The 20,834-nt window shown below is 36.8% G+C and overlaps 1 protein-coding gene across 1 annotated transcript; it reads left to right on the top strand.

Moving 5' to 3' along the window:
* Positions 1-2,055: 2,055 nt before the first annotated feature.
* LOC311283712 (B-cell receptor CD22-like) lies at positions 2,056-5,506 on the top strand. Its single transcript, XM_084398318.1, has 8 exons — positions 2,056-2,092; positions 2,523-2,591; positions 3,298-3,648; positions 3,738-3,986; positions 4,074-4,316; positions 4,400-4,502; positions 4,577-4,622; positions 4,848-5,506. The coding sequence occupies exons 2-8, from the start codon at positions 2,531-2,533 to the stop codon at positions 4,887-4,889; spliced, it is 1,095 nt and encodes a 364-aa protein (XP_084254444.1). The 5' UTR covers positions 2,056-2,092; positions 2,523-2,530; the 3' UTR covers positions 4,890-5,506.
* Positions 5,507-20,834: the final 15,328 nt, after the last annotated feature.

Raw genomic sequence — 20,834 nt, 5'->3', positions numbered from 1 at the left:
GTGGGTGTTCTGCCCCCAGAGGAAGCGGGGGTTGTCACCAAAACTGACTCATCATTGGCAGGGACCCGGGGAGGTTCTGGACAAAATTTCTGAGGTTGTCTTCCGGGTCCGAATGCCGGGACGGGGTAGACGGGTGGTGCTTCATAAGGACCGGTTGGCACCATACCACCCACTGGTTCCAGAGCAAAAGACTGATGGAAGCCAGAGAGGCTCCCCAAAACCCACTCCCAGCGCCGAGATGGACAATAACGGACTCAGGGCTGAGCCTGGCGCTGGGGGTAGAACACCAGGGAGGTCGAAGCGTGTTCGACGCCGACCGGGACATTTGTTGGATTTTGTTGTGGGAGATTAGGGTTGTGGGGACACTAACCCTCTTGGGGGGGGGGGTTATTGTAATGACCTGGCAGTCAGCGCTAGCAGCTGGGTGCATTATGGGTACTTGTTTGTTGGGGGTTGATTTATGCGTTATTTAAGCAAGATGGTTGGGTTTTTATGTTAGTAAAGTTATGTGTGTTTATGTTTGAGTTAGTTTGAGTGTTCTTGGTTCATTTACTGCTTTATGTAAAAATGTGGTTCTCACCGTCGTGGTAAGAGATGTGTAAGATGGGGTTTTGCCTGTGCAGTTCTTATTCTGTTGTTCTGAATAAAAGAGAGAGTAAGATAATAGTACTGCCTCCTGCTGGTTTGTGCTACTGATGCTCCACTTGCTGAGACACTCATGGTCGAGCGGTGTATGGGACATGAGTGCTCTAGCTCGCGCTAGTAATTAGCCTAGTAAAAGTAAATAGCGTAGTTTAAGCTCCAGTCAGCTCCCACGCTTAATAACTGCAGTTATTACAGTATATTGTTGATTACAGCATCACTGTGATTCTACAGCATAAGATCCAGATTTTTCTAAATAATCTAAAGGATTTCTTAAAAGTTGTTCTGATAAAACAAATCTTTAATTTAGCCACACACAGACATCAAGAATCAGTGTATGAATCTCAACAATGGTGACAAACAGAATATTCAATTAGTAAAAGGAAATTACTAAGACAATTCAGATCATAATTTATTCATACCGCAATGTATGATGGGAGCCATGCATGAGTTTTGATTGGTGGCACCCAGAATGCACTGCAACATGCTTTATTATTGTCACCATTGTTGAGATTCACAGGCTGATTATTGATGTCAGTGTGTCTAAACAAAGTTTTTGATCAGAACTTTTAAGAAACATGTAGCAGATTCACAGGGCTACTGTTAAGGTAGACATAACTCACTACATGAGGTTTGTGTTTCAGGTCAAATTATGAGTATGCTAAAACATAACCAGCACCACCTGATGAACTTGTCTCTTTGTTCACTCAGATACAACAGCAAAATGAAATCTAAAGTTAATGAATTAAGGGTCAAGAGCCCAACTAAATCAAACACTGATCACCATAACGGTGTCTTAAAAAATCTAGATTTTATCCTTTGGTGATTCTGCTTGTTAACATCAGGTGTCTTCAATAATGGTCAATCATCACTCAATGAATCACTTAATTAGCTCATTAACTTTAACACTCTTGAGTGTCAATTTAACACTGATATTTTAACACTTTAACACTCATGAGTCATATAAACTCCCAGGAGAGTTAATTTAAGAGTTTTTGCTGTGTACAATTTTATTGAGTTGATATAGCATATTCATTTTTACAGTATAGGGCTCTCAGAGAATGATGACCGGCCAAAATGTCCTCACTTTACTTTCTTTGTCCTCCCTCCGATGGTACAAGTGCAAACACACACACACACACACACACACACACACACACACACACACACACACACACACACACACACACACACACACACACACACACACACACACACTCACTCACTCACTCACTCACTCACTCACTCACTCACTCACTCACTCACTCACTCACTCACACACACACACACAGAGAGAGAGAGAGAGAGAGAGAGAGAGAGAGAGAGAGAGAGAGAGAGAGAGAGACCCTGACTCCTGATGTCTTTTCCTGTAAATCAGGGCTTTTCCTGCAGAGCTCTGTTTACTTTCAGTTCCACACAAGAAAACAGAAGGAACACACACATGGATAAGGTAACACAGCTAATTTCAAAGTAATATTGTTTAAATAGTTCTCAGTGGATTTTATTATTTGTGCAGTAAATCTTCACTCATTAGAAGCGGCTGATGATGTCACTGAATTATGTTCGGCAGTTTATAGTGTTGAATCGTTCTCACCGCTATTGTGTAATTGTTCCAGATTTTCCTGGTCGACGCCTCTGCTTTTCTTGGCTTGAGTCTTTATTACATTGTTTTGAATTTCTTTTTGCTTTGTCAGTTTTTAGAATAAATGTGTTAAAGTTGAATTCTTTCATGCTGATCTGAATGCTTTTCTTTCTTTTCTAAATGTTAAAAATATGAAAAACTTATGTCATGACCCTTTACATATGTTATTATATAGAGATAGACGTTTACATCATATTCATTGTAGGTACTGTAACTGATTGTTTATTGGTTGTTGTAGGTGTTGCTATGGTGATGTCAGTCAGAATGGCTCCTCCTCTTCCTCTGATCTTTCTGCTCGTGATTCACGGTGAGTGACTGATGTTACAGCAACACTTCACTCAATATTCACTGATCAACGTAATATTACTTATATCATATTCAAAGTGTTTCATTTTTTTGCCATTTATTTCAATATATTTATGATTGATATAATATATGGAATAATAATATATTGTGTCAATATATTGTGTTATATATTATGATATATTGAAAAATACACATGAAATGGCACACCTGATTCAATTAATGAGTAGTTTTTAGAGTAGGAAGAGTAGGAATTAGTCAATTAATCAATTAGTCAACTACTCATTAAGCCTTTAATTAACTGAATCAGGTGTGCCATTTCAGGGTTAAACCAGAAACATGGCCTGTCAGGGGGTCCCTGCAGGAGAGGTTGAAAACCACTGTACTATTCAATATATTGTAATAACACATTATATTAACGCAATAAATTATTTCATATATTTTTCAGTATATTTGCACCATATAATATATTGATCATTAATATATGGAAATATATTTTTGTTCAGTAAGGGTGTACAGCATCCGTCATCATGGCAAATCTAATTTATACTCTTCTTCATCACTGACCCCTACTGGAGAATTTATGTTGAGTTCTGACTGTATTTCACTTCTTTAACTTTTGTCTGCTCTGTAAATGTTGTGTTGTCCCTATTGTAAATATATTTAACTGATAAAACAACATTTTCATCTTGATAAATTCTGTGTTTCAGGGGTTTCTAGTGATGATTGGAGTGTGAGTTACAGTCCTTCACACATCTGTGCACTAAAGGACTCAACAGTGATAATGAACTGCACTTATACATACCGTACTGGACATCAGATCAAGAAAGTGTTCTGGACAAAAGGCCCATTACTAAGTGGTGTTGAGCCTCCAGATCTGTCTAATGACACTGAATACAGTCAGAGGCTTCAGTATCTGGGAGATAAACAGCAGAACTGCACCATCAGACTGAGTCATGTGACACTGAAGGATTCACACATGTACTATTTCAGATTCATCACTTATAAAGAAAAATGGATTGGTAAATCTGGAGTGAATCTTACTGTCACAGGTGACTTTGGTGAGGTTTATCTCTTGTTCTGTGCATTATGTTGAATAATAATCAGTGTATGACAGCAGCACTAGATATAATGTGTGTGTTGTGTTCAGATCTTCAGGTGGAGTCTCCTGAGAGAGTGACAGAGGGAGATTCAGTCACTCTGAGATGTAAAAGCAGCTGCGCTCTGACTGACAGAGCAACATTCATCTGGTACAGAAACTCACAGCCATTAACTGAGAGAAGAGACAGAAACAATGAACTCCTGCTGCAGTCAGTCAGAAGAGAGGATTCAGGCAGATATAGCTGTGCTGTAGACGGACACACTCACATCTCTCCTGATGTTCAGCTCAATGTCACGTGTGAGTACAGATTCATTTATTCTTTTAAAAAAACAGAGATTGTGTTTAAATTAGATGATTTAAGGGTTTCATTTTTGTCTGTTTTAGACCCACCCAGGAGCGTCTCAGTGTTGATAAATGGATCTGGTGTAATAGTGGAGGGAGATTCAGTGACTCTGAACTGCATCAGTGACTCAAACCCTCCTGCTCTGAACTTCAGCTGGTTTAAGGAGAATGAAACCTCAGCTGTTGGATCTGGACAGAGTTTCAGTGCACTACAGAGTGGACGCTTCTACTGTCAGGCTCACAACCAACATGGATCTCAGAGATCAGACGCTGTAACTGTCACAGGTGAAGCTTTCGTAAGAGCAAACCTGTATAACTTCCTTTAGTCTGGACTGTTAATCATAGCTGATAATGTTTCACTCTTTCAGTGCATCCTAGATCCAGTTGGCATGAAGCATTTGGGATCACAGTGGAATGTGGAGCAATATTCATCCTCGTCATCATCATTATCATCGTCATCCTGTTTATAATGTGAGATCCACAAACAACTTTGATCATTTCAAATATAGTCGTCCATATGCTGTTCATTTCTGTCATCATTACAGAAAGAAACGAAGGAGTGTTAAAAATGAAAATGTCACAGTGAAAGAGGTAAATCGTCCAAACACAACATGACTTTACAGAAGCAGAAAATCAATCGATCAGCCGTTATCTGTATAATCATGTGTCTTCATGATCTGCATGCAGGAACAAACATACAGTCCGATTCAGAAACAAATGAGTCGATTCTAAAAAATAAATTATAAATAATGCTATAAATTTAGTTTATATTGACTTCTCTATTTTGTGATGCAAATCCTTCTGTCTCTCCTATAGATCTCTGATCCCAATGAAGACACATATACAGCTCTTGTATAAAGAACCAATCCTGAGCTTTGTGGGCGGAGCCACAATATAATTGACAGGGATTGACCCTCATTTGCTCCCTTTGACCCTTTGCGAGAGAATGACTGCTAATGTGTGCTATTGACTGATGTAATGCATGTTTCATTTTGTTTAATATTTTTTTGAGTGTAATCTTAAATTGATATATAATACTCTTTTTCAGTATTTTTGGTCTTCAGTTTTAGGCACAAGCTTAGAAAGCGAAAATATACTTCTTATCAGTATTTGAATGCATATGATTGTTTTTTTTTATCTTTATGTATTTTCATGTTTTGCACACATCAGGATTTCTAAATATAAATGTTCAACATGTTGAATATTTACGATTCGCAATCGGGGCGGCGCCGACATTCTTCAGAGCAGATCCAGTCACATTCAAGACACCTCACACATCACAGGAACATCTGATCAGATAATAGAGCCATCAAGATAATCGGGACTTCACTTAGGATTGTCAGAAGGAGAAAAATATTTAGAAGACATTAAATCTGTGAAGATCTCAGCAGAGGAGGATTAAACAACTCCACAAACAGCATTACTACTAGGGCTGGGCGATTTAAATCGCGATATTGTTATGCGCATCTCGTCAGTAAAGCCGGTTCCTTGATTAGTAGTAAATCTCCATCACCTGCTTTCAGATGAAGCGGCATTTAGGGCTGAGGAGATAATTAAGTGATTAATTTAGTGATGATTGAGCATTATTGAAGACACCTGATGTTAACAAGCAGAATCACTGAAGAAGAAAATCACAAATTGTAAGTTACCATTAAGGTGATGGGTGTTTGCTTTAGTTGGGCTCTAGACCATTATATATTTACTTTAATATTTACTGTTGTTTGTCTGCTGTTATTGATTTATAACAGTTAAATGAGCAAAGTAAAATGTTATCTTATAGTGTTGGTTATGTTTTGACATAATCATGCTGTGATCTGAAAAAGGAAACTTATTGAGATAGTTTAGTTTAACTTTGTTAGCTGCAGTTTAGGGATTCTTCAGCCTATGATTATTAGTACTTTACTTATAATTCAAAATATTTAATATACATTGTACTGATCAAAAGCCATTCAGATAAATTCATTTAAAACACAGACATCAATAATCAGCCTGTGAATCTCAGCAATGGTGACAATAATAAAGCATGTTGCAGTGGCTGCCACCAATCACAACTCATTAATGGCTCCCATCATGCATTGCGATATGAATCAATTATGATCTGAATTGTCTATGTAATTTACTTTTCCTAATTGAATATTCTGCTCCTCACCATTGTTGAGATGCATAGACTGAATCTTGACATCTGTGTGTGCCTAAAGGAATGATTTTTTTTTTAAACAACTTTTAAGAAATCCTTTATATTATATGAAAAATTCTGGGCATTTATGCAGATTCACTAACCAACAACATAAATCAAAGTCAGAAAGAAGGATTTTAATGAGTTCAGTAATCAAGTTCAAATGATGAATGTCATAACATAACCAACACCATCAGATCACTTTTTTCTTTGTTCAACTGGTGATTATAATTCAGAAACAACAGACAAACAAAATCTAAAGTTAATAATATATGGGTCAAGAGCCCAACTAAAGCAACCATTGATCGTCATAACGGTAACTTACAATTTGTGATTTTCTCCTTCAGTGATTCTGCTTGTTAACATCAGGTGTCTTCAATAATGTTCAATCATCGCTAAATTAATCACTTAATTATCTCATTAACTTCAACACTCTTGAGTGGGGACTCATACACTCCCAGGAGTGTTAATTTAACAGTGGAGTTTTTGCTGTGTACAAAGAGCCGTAGTTAACTGACAAGCTGAGCCATATCGCATTAATTATCGCTGGCGATAAGTCCGCGATATTAATGCGATATGGCTCAGCTTGTCAGTTAACAACAGCTCTTTGTAGTAAATGCCGCTCCATCTGAAAGCAGGTGATGGCGATTTACTACAAATCAAGGAACCGGCTTTACTGACGAGATGCGCATGACAATATCGCGATTTAAATCGCCCAGCCCTAATTACTAGCTTTATTACTAACCAGACTGACTTTATTTCTGTTAGACGTCTACAGAAGTTCTTGTCTTCTTTATCTTCAGTTAATTTCATCTAAGGGTACGTTTGCACGACAACGATAATGCTTAAAACTGAGAAGTTTTTCCTTTGAGTTTTCCACGTACAGACATTGTCAAAACGATCCCCATTCACACAGATCTGCGAAAACAACTGAACACACTGTATTCTGCTGCCAGGCCATTAGATGGCGATGAAACACTATAGACTGAACACGTAATACTCATGTGCATGACGTCATGTTCTTCAGAGATTCGCGCTTTTGTTTTTTACACAGAGACCGTTTTCAAAAACTTGCACTTTGAAACCTGTTTCCAAAGTTTGAGTTTTCAGGCCACCAAAACGCTGTTGTCGTGTAAACGAACAGCCAAAACTCATTTTTACATTTTACATTTTTACAAGTTTTACGTTTTTAGTTGAAAATGGTGTCGTGTAAACAGCCGCTAAGGCTGTGGCTGGAACTCATTTGCAGTTCTTGTGTTTCTCTTTCCTTCAGTGATTCTGCTTGTTAACAGCAGGTGTTCATCACTAATGCCCAATCATCACTTAATTATCTCATTAACTTTAACTCTGATTCAGGTTTACTTTAACACTCTTTAGGCCTTGTCCACACGGACACAGGTATTTTTATAACCGTGACTTTTTTTACGCGGTTCGGCCGTTCGTCCACACGAAAACGCAGTATCAGGTCACTGAAACCGAACATTTTTGAAAACCCCTGCCAGGGTGAGGATTTTCAGAAACGCCGGTTGCAGTGTTGTCGTGTAGACAGTAAAACCGGTGTTTTTGCTTCTGATTCAGGCTTCTGATTGGCCAACGTGGCTTTACGATTAGGGTTATATCGTCGCCTGCTGGTGTGGCATGCTCTTGACAGCGTGTGATAGCGTGTTTTTTGCGTTTTAATGTAGGCGGAGATTTCTTTTAAACCGAGCATGTGTGGACGGGATTTTTTTGAATGATTCTTGAACAATATTTGATTCCTTCATTTGAAATTTATTTATTTTTGGCAAAGTGTGTATTTATTAGGGCTGTACCAGAATATTCGAGTATTCGAATATTCGTTCGGTGGGTTGGTATACGATTTTCAAATTTGACATTCGAATATTCATTTAAATTTTTTTTTTTTTTTTTTTTTCACACCTGGCATCCCCCTAGAAACGGTTCCCATTCGCGCTTGAATGGGGCTGTCATGCGTTTTCTCAGAGGGATAGCTCTCTCTGATTTGTCAATATGAACAATGAACACATAAATGTGTTTTTGCAAAACGGATATGAATCCGAACTTCAAATCCCGCGCTATAGGCAGATGTAATGGAGTGCACGTCACCAGCAACAGCTGCATTTTACTGATCGTCAGCTAAAATTTCTAAATCAAAGACCGCAATAAGAGAGCGCGCAACAGCCCTGGTAAGATCATTTCGGTTCTTTACTTTTAATGAAGTTGATTGTGTGTTAAAGCATCTGCGACCCACTTTCACTTTGATTAGTTGCACGTTGGCTTGATGAATGGATGCTGATCTGCGGTGACGCGTGCTGTAAGCGTCGTCATATCTGGCTATAACATGATATAGCCTAAAACGCTCTCACACGGTTATTTTTTTAGCATTTTTGGGCGAAATACAATACTCTTATTTTAGAGCGCAGAACAGCGGTGTTTGTATGGGCAGAAGTGCATGCCTGAGCTTGTAGGCTATAAGCACGTGTTGCGTTGACATTGTGGAAATAGAATAGAAACAATATATTAGCCTACCCTTTACTCCCAGTGGGCATTTGATGTCAATTTGACATCAAATTGATGTCAAATTGACATCAAGGTGCCCGCTGGGCTGTGTCAGTAATTACTGTGCTGCTGATTTCTGATTTGAGAGTTATTTGTTACTCAGAAAAATATTAGGCTGTGTTTTGTATCACTAGTGCAGTGTCCGTTCTCGGAGCCCTGCGCGTGAGGCGCGCGCGCTTCCCGCTCGCGCTGTTCTGTATTAAAAGTTTATTAATTCTGAACGTGTCACGTCTCGCGTGTCTATATTGCACCAAATGTGACACTGCACTCGTGAAGTCGATTGGATGAACGGTTCAAAATGCAAGATAAATAATCTAAATGCAAACAGACAGACACATAGAGATTCCTGCCTTTATTAGAGAGAAAAATATGTTCAGCCCCCTCCCTCCGAAGCTTCGAATATTCGATGTTAATTCCTATCGAAGCTTCGAAGCTCAAAAAATGGTATTCGGACCAGCCCTAGTATTTATTTAAACACAACTAATGTAGATCAAAGATGTTAATACAGAAGAATCAGAACTAATGCCTCAAGTTACATAAAGCAGAACTAGGAACAATTGAGCAAAATCATAAATCATACAAGATAATGGAAAAATAAATCTAACCATGAAGAAACCAATCCCAGTCAGTGTTGATTATGACAAATTATATTTCTTCTGCAAATTATTTCATTAAATTTTGCTATTTCATATGAATTATTACAAGATGTTATGAGACTGTCTTGATTAAAAGAAAACACAACACACACAGACTAGTGACCATTCAGACATTTAAATCAGTGTGTGTGTGTGTGTGTGTGTGTGTGTCTGTGTGCATCCCACGTAGCAACATTGTGACGTCCCAGATCCGGTCCACATCTGGCACATTTGAAAGATGTTCTGGCCCACATGCAGTGTGGGTCTGTGTTCAAAATTAAAATTATACTCTCTAATACGCCATGTCTTAACATGGGAAAATTATATATATATATATATTTTTTTTTTTCTTAATTTGCTTAATTTATTGAATTTTTCAAATAATTTCTTACATGTATTTGTAAATTACTTCTAAATAAACGTATCAGACCAAAATAAGTTTCTTCATCATCTCATAAATAAAACTAAACAGAGATTATATACTGTTAGGAATCAGGGAGTGTGTATTTGCTAATGCTTATGGGTGTGTGTGTCTTTAGAATTATAAGGGGTTGGGCTTATACTTTCCCCACCACAAATACTAACCAGTGTATGATCTACACACTTTACATAAAAACCTTGTGCTTTCATTTTCTTTGAGGACTTTCAATAGTCTCAGCGCTTTCATTCTTTTCACTGGCGCACTAAAGAGGTAATGTGTGTGTCCTCATTCTCCCAGAACAATAGTGAAACAGCAAGCGTATTGAAAGAGAAAATTATGTATTTCTTTAATTCTTCATTACATACCATTACACACCATCATCACCAACAATGAATAGCTATCTAGCAGATCACAATAAAGGAGACTGCATACAGCAGACACAAATACTATTTGAAAAAACTCAAATGTTAGTCAAATAGGTATAGATTCGAAAGTAAATTGACTTAGTGCAAGCTTTCATTTGTGAAAAGAGACAGATCAGAGGGAGTGTGTTTTGGTGTGTGAGTTTTTTCCTTTTTTGCACTTGAAATGACTAAGCAGGATTCAAAGCAGATCTTCAATGCATCAGAAGCTCTTGGACGGACAACTTGAAAACTACCTGTAAGTAGATGTTAATTTTATATCAGAAACTGTTTTTGCTGCTGTGGTATTCATATAGGTAAGAATAGATGCACACACACACACCAACTTAAATGAGTGACTATAACAACCTGATCAGTTACAATTTATAGTTGATATAAGGTTTTTTTTTTTTTTTTTTTTTAAGCAGTAACATACATGTGATTTTGAGATTAGCATGCACATATTTTGCATGGTACTAGATGGAAGTACATGGATATAACCGAACTTCAACAAAACTTGTGTTTGTCCAAAGAAATTATAAATATCAAAGAATCGATTAATATAAATTAAAATTTTCATAATTACATGACACATCCAATATAATTGGCCATGTAAGAAAATACTGTATAAAATAGAGAGAAATTGCTGCTTTTCTTGTTATTGTTTTTTTTTTTTTTTTTGGGATGACACAGTTTGCTATTTTGGTGACTAAAAAACATATTTTTGTTTGTTTGTTTCTACAGTATGGAAGTAAAATAATGTCAAATGTTTTTGAAATAAAAAAGCCTGTTGAATTGCACTACTTGAAAAAAAAATAGGCATTGCATTAACCATGCTTGCATTTTAATGCATTGTATTTTTAGGGCTTGCATTTTTATGGGCTGAAATTCAACATGGTTGAATATTTAAGCTGTGAATATTTTCATTATTAAAAATTCAATAATCCATATTCACCTTTCATATTTCACCTCCAAAATATTCAAACTGTTTAAAAATAGATGATAAATGAAGGTAGGCAAAGATACTAAATACTCAATATTTATTTAAACTGAAGAATATACAGAACAGTGTGCGTGCACAAACAGAGTGCTAACACAAACATTGACCGACAACTGAATGATATACAGAGAGAACTTAAATACACAGACAGATGAACACAAGACAGGTGATGCAAATGATGATGAACAGGTGGGTAATGAAGGGAGTGAGTTCAGGTGTGGAAACAAAGAGGATTCTGGGAGCTGTAGTGAAGACGAAGACAGAATGGTGAATGTGACAATAATATTCAACAGGCAATTTTCGGTCCATTTTATTTCGCTTTGCAAATTCACTTCCACAAATTCAGTGGTTCAAATTCGACATTAAATTCAACATTGACATCCAGGAACTGCAGGAAAAGCAGTAGATTGCCGAGCATACTCTCCACGTTCCCTGTGTAGCCTACATGTTATCAGCTTTCTCTCTGAACGGGATTATAATCGTTTTCCCTCAATACCCTAATCATACTCAAGGATTCCCCTTCCGTTGGGACAAAACGCTTAACGTAGCTTAATGGACTAATACAGTGATATAAAAGACCAAACTCGCACCTTATTGGAGATGTAGGCTGTAGGCTACTATATAGGCTACAGGCAAGCAGATGGACTAAGAATATGAACTTAACGCGCAAAGTTTCATGCTGAGCGTTTCGTGATATACTGGCATAAAATCAACACTTGATCAATTAATACTAACACTTTCTATTCTCTTCTCTTCTCTCTCTCTCTCTCTCTCTCTATATATATATATAGGCCTATATATAGTATGCCTACGTGTTTTGCATTAGCTTAAACTGGGAAGAGTCATAGCACTTGCATATTGTTGTTCTCCTATTGTTAGTTTAACTGTAAATCGCTTTGGATAAAAGCGTTTGCTAAATGACTAAATGTAAAATTGGCTTGACATTGGACATTCGCACATTTACAGACCGTCTCTAAAGTGTATACGACATTGGCATACACGTTTCTAACTTCAATAGCAAACTTACATTTATTTGAATAAATATAAAAAATCCAAAGGGTGCGCATTATGCCTGACACTACATGAACACTTTACAGTTGGTTTTATGACTGTAAGTCGTTCTATTCAATGCTATCGAAGTTAGAAACGTGTAAGCCAATGTTTTATGCAACTTTAGAGATGGTCCCTAAATGTGCGAATGTCCAACATCAAGCCAGTCTATCGCTGGGAAACGCTCAGCATTAAGCTTTGCGCGTTATTCTGAGTCCATCTGCTTGCCTGCGAGTTTGGTCTTTTATATCACTGTAATTAGTCCATTAAAGGGACAATGTGTAGGAATTTCTGCCATTTAGTGGTGAAATTGTATTTTGCATTCAAACGAATAATGCTCTCCAGCGCCTCGCTTTTTCAAATGCGTGTTGCATCTACGGTAGCCGTTACGTACCATAAAGCTATGACAGGATGTCTTTTAATAGCACTTCATCGAGTTATACTGTCTGTCTATATAATAAAGTACACAACAAAGCAATGAAAAAAAGCTTGTAATTAAGACCGTAACATTGACTTACCTGTCGAGAAGAAAGCAGGCAACTTCAGCGTCTCTTTTGAAAGCTTTCTCCTGCGTCAACTCTTTCCACCTGGAAAAAGCTATCCCGACATTAACCCTTGTTTTTTGTAATCTCCGGTCACGTTTCGTTTTTACGGTCTACTTTGGACTTTTTCGACGACGAGGACTCCTTATCCTGTGACTAACCGTACAGTGCAGCCTTTTAAACTTGCCGGGGCAGTGACAAGAGCCTCTCACTGCTCTGCTCCTCCGCTTCTGCTGGTTTCAGTCACGTGACGCTGGCTCTGAACGAAAACGCGTTGGCCTAGTACTTTTTGTCCCTCTCTGCTATTATAGTTTTTCAAGATGGCGGAACTACATGGAAGCCTCCATGGACCTACCCGTCCCATGTATATAAAGATAATAAATTCTTCATTTACGAGGATAAGTCAGATCATTGGCAGAGGTATTTGTACACCATTGAGGACATATTTAAGAATAAAAATATTGATTTTATTGATTGAAAAAACTACACATTGTCCCTTTAAAGGGTTAGTTCACCCAAAAATTAAAATTCTGTCAGTAATTACTCACCCTCATGTTGTTCCAACCGCGCAAGACCTTCGTTCATCTTCGGAACACAAATTAAGATATTTTGATGAAATCTGAGCCATGTTTCACTCCTCCATAGGCTTCCAGTGTGACCGAAACTTGCTGGCCCAGAAAAGTTATTAAAGAGATCGTTAATATAGTCCAAGTGACTCCAGTGGCTCAATCTTAAGTATATCAAGCGACGAGAATACTTTTTGTGCGCAAAAACAAACAAAAATAACGACTTTATTCCACTATTCATTTCCTTCTCTCTCGACCTCTAGTTGGTTCGCGTAGTGTTTTTGCGCAGCGCGTCTGTGTTACACGTCACCACGTAGGCTCACTATTGGCCGACGCCAGTCATGTGTGTGTTGCGTGATGACGTGCAACACAGACGCGCAGCGCAAACACACTACGAGGCCCAGAGAGAAGGAAATGAAAAGTGGAATAAAGTCGTTATTTTTGTTTGTTTTTGCGCACAAAAAGTATTCTCGTCGCATGATAAACTTAATGTAGTGCCACTGTAGTTACTTGGACTATTTTAACGATGTTTTAATAACTATTCTGGGCCGGTGAGTTTCGGTCACACTGGAAGCCTATGGAGGAGTCAAAATTCTGTCAGATTTCATCAAAAATATCTTAATTTGTGTTCCGAAGATGAACGAAAGACTTACATGGTTGGAACAACATGAGGGTGAGTAATTACTGACAGAATTTTCATTTTTGGGTGAACTAACCCTTTAAGCTACGTTAAGCATTTTATATGTCCAGCAGGGGAATCCTGAAGTATTGAGGGAAACCCTAATAGCCTGCATGAGGCACATCACCACAATATAAAGTTACGGCAACTAAACAACCAAGAGAAATATATGTCAACCTCAAAAATGTAACATTGGATCTGTATATCCGCATCGGGGAATAACATTAATCTCGTTCACGGTAGAGAAAGATGCATGTAGGCTACACAGGAAAAGTAACCGTGAAGACTCTGAATTTAACATAAAACAGCCGTCATAATAATCACAAATACACTTACTTTGCTGTAAATGAGTTTTATGAATGAATGGCTTGCTCTAACTGTTGCTGATCTTCGTCAACAACACGCGCTTTTGCACCAGATGGAGAATATGCTCGGCAATCTACTGCTTTTCCTGCAGTTCCTGGATGTCAATGTTGAATTTACTGTCAAATTTGAACCACTGAATTTGTGGAAGCGAATTTGCAAAGCGAAATAAAATGGACCGAAAATTGCCTGTTGAATATTATAGGTTGTATTTTTAAACAGTTTGAATATTTTGGAAGTGGAATATGAAAGGTGAATATGGATTATTGAATTTTTAATAATGAAAATGTGTTTGAAATGTTTTTAATTGAAATATTCACAGCTTAAATATTCAACCATGTTGAATTTCAGCCCATAAAAATGCAAGCCCTAAAAATACAATGCATTAAAATGCAAGCATGTTTAATGCAATGCCTATTTTTTTCAAGTGGTGCAATTCAACAGGCTTTTTTATTTCAAAAACATTTGACATTATTTTACTTCCATACTACAGCTGCACATGAAATATATAATCTGTACATGAATGTTTTGTGTATTCATTTATATTTTTAAATAGAAAATGAACAGGACAACATTCAGTGAACAATTGGAATTTTGTGTTGCTATGTATGACTGGAAAATAAATTTATGAGGCTGTTCCAGAGAAAAAATTATAGAAGATATTTCTTCTTACTAAAAAAAACTTTTTTCTTACTTTTTTATTTTGTAATGTGTGAAAAAGCAGCAAGTTTTATGGCCTAGTGGTTAGAGAATTAGACCGAGCCGAAGGTTGCGGGTTCGATTCTCAATACCGGCAGGAAATAACTGAGGTGCCATTGAGCAAGACAACTAACACACAATCACTCCCCCGGGCAACAAAATGGCTGCCGACTGCTCCGGGTGTGTGTGTGTGTGTGTGTGTGTGTGTGTGTGTGTGTGTGTGTGTGTCCCTGGTTTGCAGTGTGTGAGAGTATTTACTCACTCCTAATGTGTGTGTACAAACTTGGATGGGTTAAATGCAGAGGACAAATTCAGAGTATGGGTCCTCATACTTGACCTTCACATGTCACTTTGTTTTTTTAAGAGTAAGAGGAAAAATCATTAACACTGATTTCACTGACCGGCAAGATACTGAGGATCAGCATGGAAATAAAAAGTGAGTAATTAGTATATCTATCCATCTATCTATCTATCTATCTATCTATCTATCTATCTATCTATCTATCTATCTATCTATCATATATCTATCATCTATCTTGTTCATCTCATTTACAGTGTCAGATCTGAATATTGCGCTGTTGGGCTCGACTGGAGTAGGAAAGAGTGCGTCAGGAAACACCATCCTGGGCGGAGAGAGCAAAACATTTAAAGAAGGTTATTCTGCTGAGTCTGAGACCAAGATGTGTACACTGGCGCATACAGAGGTGGATGGACGAACAATCAATGTCATACTGTAGGACTCTCTGATACAGTCACAAGAAGCGTTCAGAGCAAAATCGAGCAGATATTTGACTGTACACCTCATGGCGTTGATGTGTTTCTGCTGGTGATCAAAGTGGGTGTGAAGTTCACAGAGGAGGTCGTTACAGCTGTGAAATGGATCCAGGAGAACTTTGGAGAAAAGGTCTTAAAACACACAATAGTGCTCTTTACTCACGGAGATCAGATACACGGTCCAATAGAAGATTATCTGGGAGAATGTAAAACACTGCGGTCAGTAGTTGATCAGTGTTCAGGGGGTTTTCATGTTTTTAACAACAAAGATAAAGATCGATCTCAGGTCACTGAGCTTCTGGAAAAGATCGGGTCACTGAGGAGAAAGAATGTATATGAGAGATACAGACAGCAGGACTATAAGGAGACTCAGAATAAAAAAATTCTCAAGAAACTTGTGACTGGAGCAGCTGTAGGACTGTTAGGAGCAGCAATAGCTGTTTATATGCACTCTAAAAAATAAGTCTGTGGCTTAGTAAATATTACAGTAATATCTAACTTTATGAACTTCGTCAATACAATCTCTGAATATCGTTTACTTGATTGTTTGAGTTAAACATACCAAAATAATTGACTAAAAATAGAAGGAGCAGCAATAGCTGTTTATATGGGAACAGATTGATTAACTACAGGAAAGACGGCAGCATCAGGAGCACTTCTCAGTGTTTGCTGCTGGACTCTATTTCTGTGTGTGAGAAAACACACCCCTAGAAATGTGTAATTGTAAGACGAATAGAACCACAACATCAGATTCTTCAAAATTAGAACAGCAATGGTGTGTAAAATATGTTTGATAAAAAATATTGTATTTATGTTATCACAAGAAAACTAAATGGGCTGGACATTTTGGTTTCACAGATTTCATTAAACTAAATAATTGTAAAAAAAAAAAAAATGAACCCATTTTTGGTGCATTATGTATTAGACTGCTGTAGGAGTGTGACCTGTAGGTGGTGCTGTCAGAGTGTCATTTTTATGGCTTAGTTTCATCATCAATGTAAATGTTATTTTTTATTTGTGTTCACCTGAGTTAATCATTTGTCGTTTTTGTGGTGGGATATGCACTGATTTATTTTTTATTTTATTTTATTCATTTTGTTGCACAGTTACTGTTGTTGAGAAACAAGCATTACAGTTTCTAAACCGAAACACAATTAGTTATGTTAGTTATTTCAAATGTTAATCTTGTTGTCAGAGAGCATTACAAACAAATCCAAATCCACTGACTGTGAGTCTGAGCAGTGACTCGTACAGACATAAATCACTCTTCAGATGTAGTTCTGTGTGTTTGTCCTGATTGTTCAACAGGTTTAAAGTGTGCTGAAGGGGGCCACAGTCACAAATCTCATCCCTAATTATCTCATTCCTAATTAAAAGTGGGTTATTGATATTAATAATCTCAAAATTGTCACTGTCAACATTGCCAGGATTCAAATCAGATGTTCCAATTTTTTACTTTAAAAAAAATATTTCACATGAATAACTTTTAGACAATATGGCACTTTTAGACACTGTTGCCTTTGGCTTGCTCAGTTGGGGATATTTTGGGGATATTTTGTTTTATTTTATCAATCAATAAATTCCACTAGTATCAAACCTTGTTGTATTATTTTAATTTAATACTGTGAAGCTGCTTTGATACAATCTGTATTGTGAAAAGCGCTATACAAATATACTTGATTTGACTTGACTTGACACTATGACAGAATCATATTAAGACATGCAGTCACATGAACACTTAATATATAATATGACACAAATAATCACCAATGGAGTCAAAGAGTTTACTCTGAATAAGATCAGTGATTCGGGTCACTACATGATCTTTATCATCAACAAACTTTCTTTTACTGTTTTGTCCAAGCACATTTACAGTAGACAACAAAACAAACAAACAAAAATTATAATGTTAAAGAGCCGTCAAACTGCCAAACAAAAGTAAACACTGATCACAATACTGGTGACATCAAACTAAACTATTATTTTCAATAAAGCATCATCATCTAAAGCTCTGTTAATTCTCAATAAGAGCTTCAGTGAGTATGGTGAGGCTGCAGACCTGGAGCCGGGAGATATACGGCACAGGCAGTTTTACGGCCCTGTTGTTCCTGATGCGTCCAGTAGGGGGAGGCTGTGCAGTAAACGACACGAATTGAGGTATGTTAAAGGGATACTCCACTTTTTTCGGAAATAAGCTCATTTTACATCTCCCCCAGAGTTAAACAGTTGAGTTTTACCGTTTTAGAATCCATTCAGCCGAACTCCGGTTCTGACGGTACCACTTTTAGCATAGCTTAGCACAGATCATTGACTCTGATGAGTCCAGTAGCATTTCTTTCAAAATGACCAAAGAGTTTCAATATTTTTCCTATTTAAAACTTGACTCTTCTGTAGTTAAACCGTGTACTAAGATCGACGGAAAATGAAAAGTTGCGATTTTCTAAGCCTATATGGCTAGGAACTACTCTCATTCCGGCGTAATAATCAAGGAACTGTGCGGCTGTACCATGGGTGTTCCTAGCCATATAGGTTCCTAGCCATATAGGCTTAGAAAATCGCAACTTTTCATTTTCCGTCGATCTTAGTACACGATTTAACTACAGAAGAGTCAAGTTTTAAATAGGACAAATATTGAAACTCTTTGGTCATTTTGAAAGAAATGCTACTGGACTCATCAGAGTCAATGATCTGTGCTAAGCTATGCTAAAAGTGGTACCGTCAGACCCGGAGTTCGGCTGAATGGATTCTAAAACGGTAAAACTCAACTGTTTAACTCTGGGGGAGATGTAAAATGAGCATATTTCCGAAAAAAGTGGAGTATCCCTTTAAATAATCTGCTAAATGTATTGTTGTTTTGCAATGATGCAACATTTATTATTTATGAACAATTAGCTTTTAGGGTAGACATCAGTTCATTTCTATATGTCAACAGATGGGTCTAATAGATATGGCAATAGATATGGTATAATTTCGAGAAACAATAAAAGTACTTGACGGTCAGGTTGATGTTCTGTCTGGCTCAAACTTAGCTAACCACGTGTAGGTTTAGATGCCCCTAGTCTTCTCTTTACCCGCTCTGTCTCACTCACTTGCAAATTAATTTTCTTTTTAATTATCTTTTGTTGCCTGTCTTCAGCTTGCGTGAGATGGCCTCTTCTGGTAAGACTCTGTTTACTCCTTGCATTAAAACACTCCACATGGTTTCTGTAATATTACAGTAGATATTGGAAATGTGTGAACACACAAAAGACACATTTATAATGGGCATATATGTATGGACAGTATGTATGTAAATCTCTCTCTCTAAGTAAAGAGTTGAACTACAAATATTTTTTATTATGTCCGACGTAAAAATCACATTAAAAACTTTGGTCCCATATGGTTTGGATGTAGCTTACTGTAGATTTTGGTTTGAGTTGTTTCTTATAAATGAGATGATCTAATTATCTAATTTATATCTTAATCTTTTCTCTTTTTTTTTATCAGTGAGCGAGAGCACTTTGACAGGGGATAGAAAAACAGTTAAAGAAGAGTGGCAAGCCATAGGGGGTCATCATAATTCATAAATAGTGTTAATAAATAACTTTTTGTGAACAACAATATTGTCTCTTTCTTCTAAATGGCCCTTGGAATTTTAGAAAAAGGGATAAATTGTGTTTGTCTTCAAAAAATACTATGTAGGACATTGTTTTGTAGCTGAATGACGACCAATAGAGAATATTACAGCAGATATTTCATCGAGGATCCATATGATTACACTGTATGTCTAATGGGCTAAATATGGTTAATATCTAAATGTAACTTTAGTATATAAAAACCTACGTTGAATATAACTATTCTACAGTAAGTCATATATGTGATGCGATCTGGGAAAACCCACCACATGGTGAAATTTTACCTATTACAGGTTTTGATATCATATGGAAGCTGGTATCAAGCCCTTTCCAAATCTGTTTTTATTTTTATCATAGCTTGTTGGTAGCAAAAGTTATGTTTATCTGAAGTCGGCCGATCGCTATGATTTTCTGGAACAGAATTTTGAGAAAAACAGGTTTAATTAACTGTCACCGTCGGGACGCTTGGCACTCTTTTTTTTATTGCCTTTTTCTTCATATCACACATTTTAGTAATTATCATAAATTAGGTATCATTTGAAAGCTTACAAACTAAACATTCATACTGTGAAAACCGTTTTGGAATTGGACATTGTGTTACCATGGAAACGGTACTCTAAATTCTTTTAGTGGTTTCCTCTCCTATTGGGCTGTCAGTTTTCATATTACAAAATGTATCTTTCTGTAACCTTTTCTAATCTTAACAAATCACATATCATCAGAAATGTCTCAATGTTCCATATCTTGTGATATAAGTGATATTTGGACAAAATGTATTATTTTGTTAAAGGAGAATGCATCAAACAAAATTCAATGGAATGTGTGTGACACCCGGTAGATATTTTTGGTACAGCGCCTAAACAAAATCTCATAGGAACTTAAATTTTTGTGACATCAACTTCAAATTTGGAACATACCTTGGTTAGATATAGCCTATGGCTTTTATTTTTATATGAATTAATATATGTATGTTATATTAATTAATTAATTTGGTTATATAAAATAAATATTTAGTACAGTACATTTGATTTGCCATAAATTTAAACTTCCAAAACGTTTTCATACTTTCATTTTATAAAGTGCTTTCACTTCCTTAATAATCTAAAATAAAATTAAAAAATCATACTTGAATTACAACCTTTTAAGTTTGGATAATGCACTTTCACGTCTATTCTCAAAAAGGGGACTGAGAGGTTACGGGGTTAAAGAGACAATGAAAATAAATGCACAACAGTCAGGCATCACAAGCAAAAGTCATTTTACTGTGGTAAAAGACTTAATTTAGTGACTGTACATGTTGTAAAAGATACAAATTGGTCACTTTGAC

This window comes from Rutilus rutilus (genome assembly GCF_951802725.1).
Source record: "Rutilus rutilus genome assembly, chromosome: 2".
NCBI classification, from domain to species: Eukaryota; Metazoa; Chordata; class Actinopteri; order Cypriniformes; family Leuciscidae; genus Rutilus; species Rutilus rutilus.
Note: the sequence above shows the minus strand (reverse complement) of the source record. Positions and strands in the feature narration are given on the sequence as shown.

Coding starts and splice junctions, on each gene's coding strand:
- LOC311283712 (XM_084398318.1), top strand. CDS start 2,531: ATGGTGATGTCAGTCAGAATGGCTCCTCCTCTTCCTCTGATCTTTCTG. Junction 3,649..3,737: donor TACTGTCACAGGTGACTTTG/GTGAGGTTTATC, acceptor TGTTGTGTTCAG/ATCTTCAGGTGGAGTCTCCT. Junction 4,317..4,399: donor AGACGCTGTAACTGTCACAG/GTGAAGCTTTCG, acceptor TCACTCTTTCAG/TGCATCCTAGATCCAGTTGG.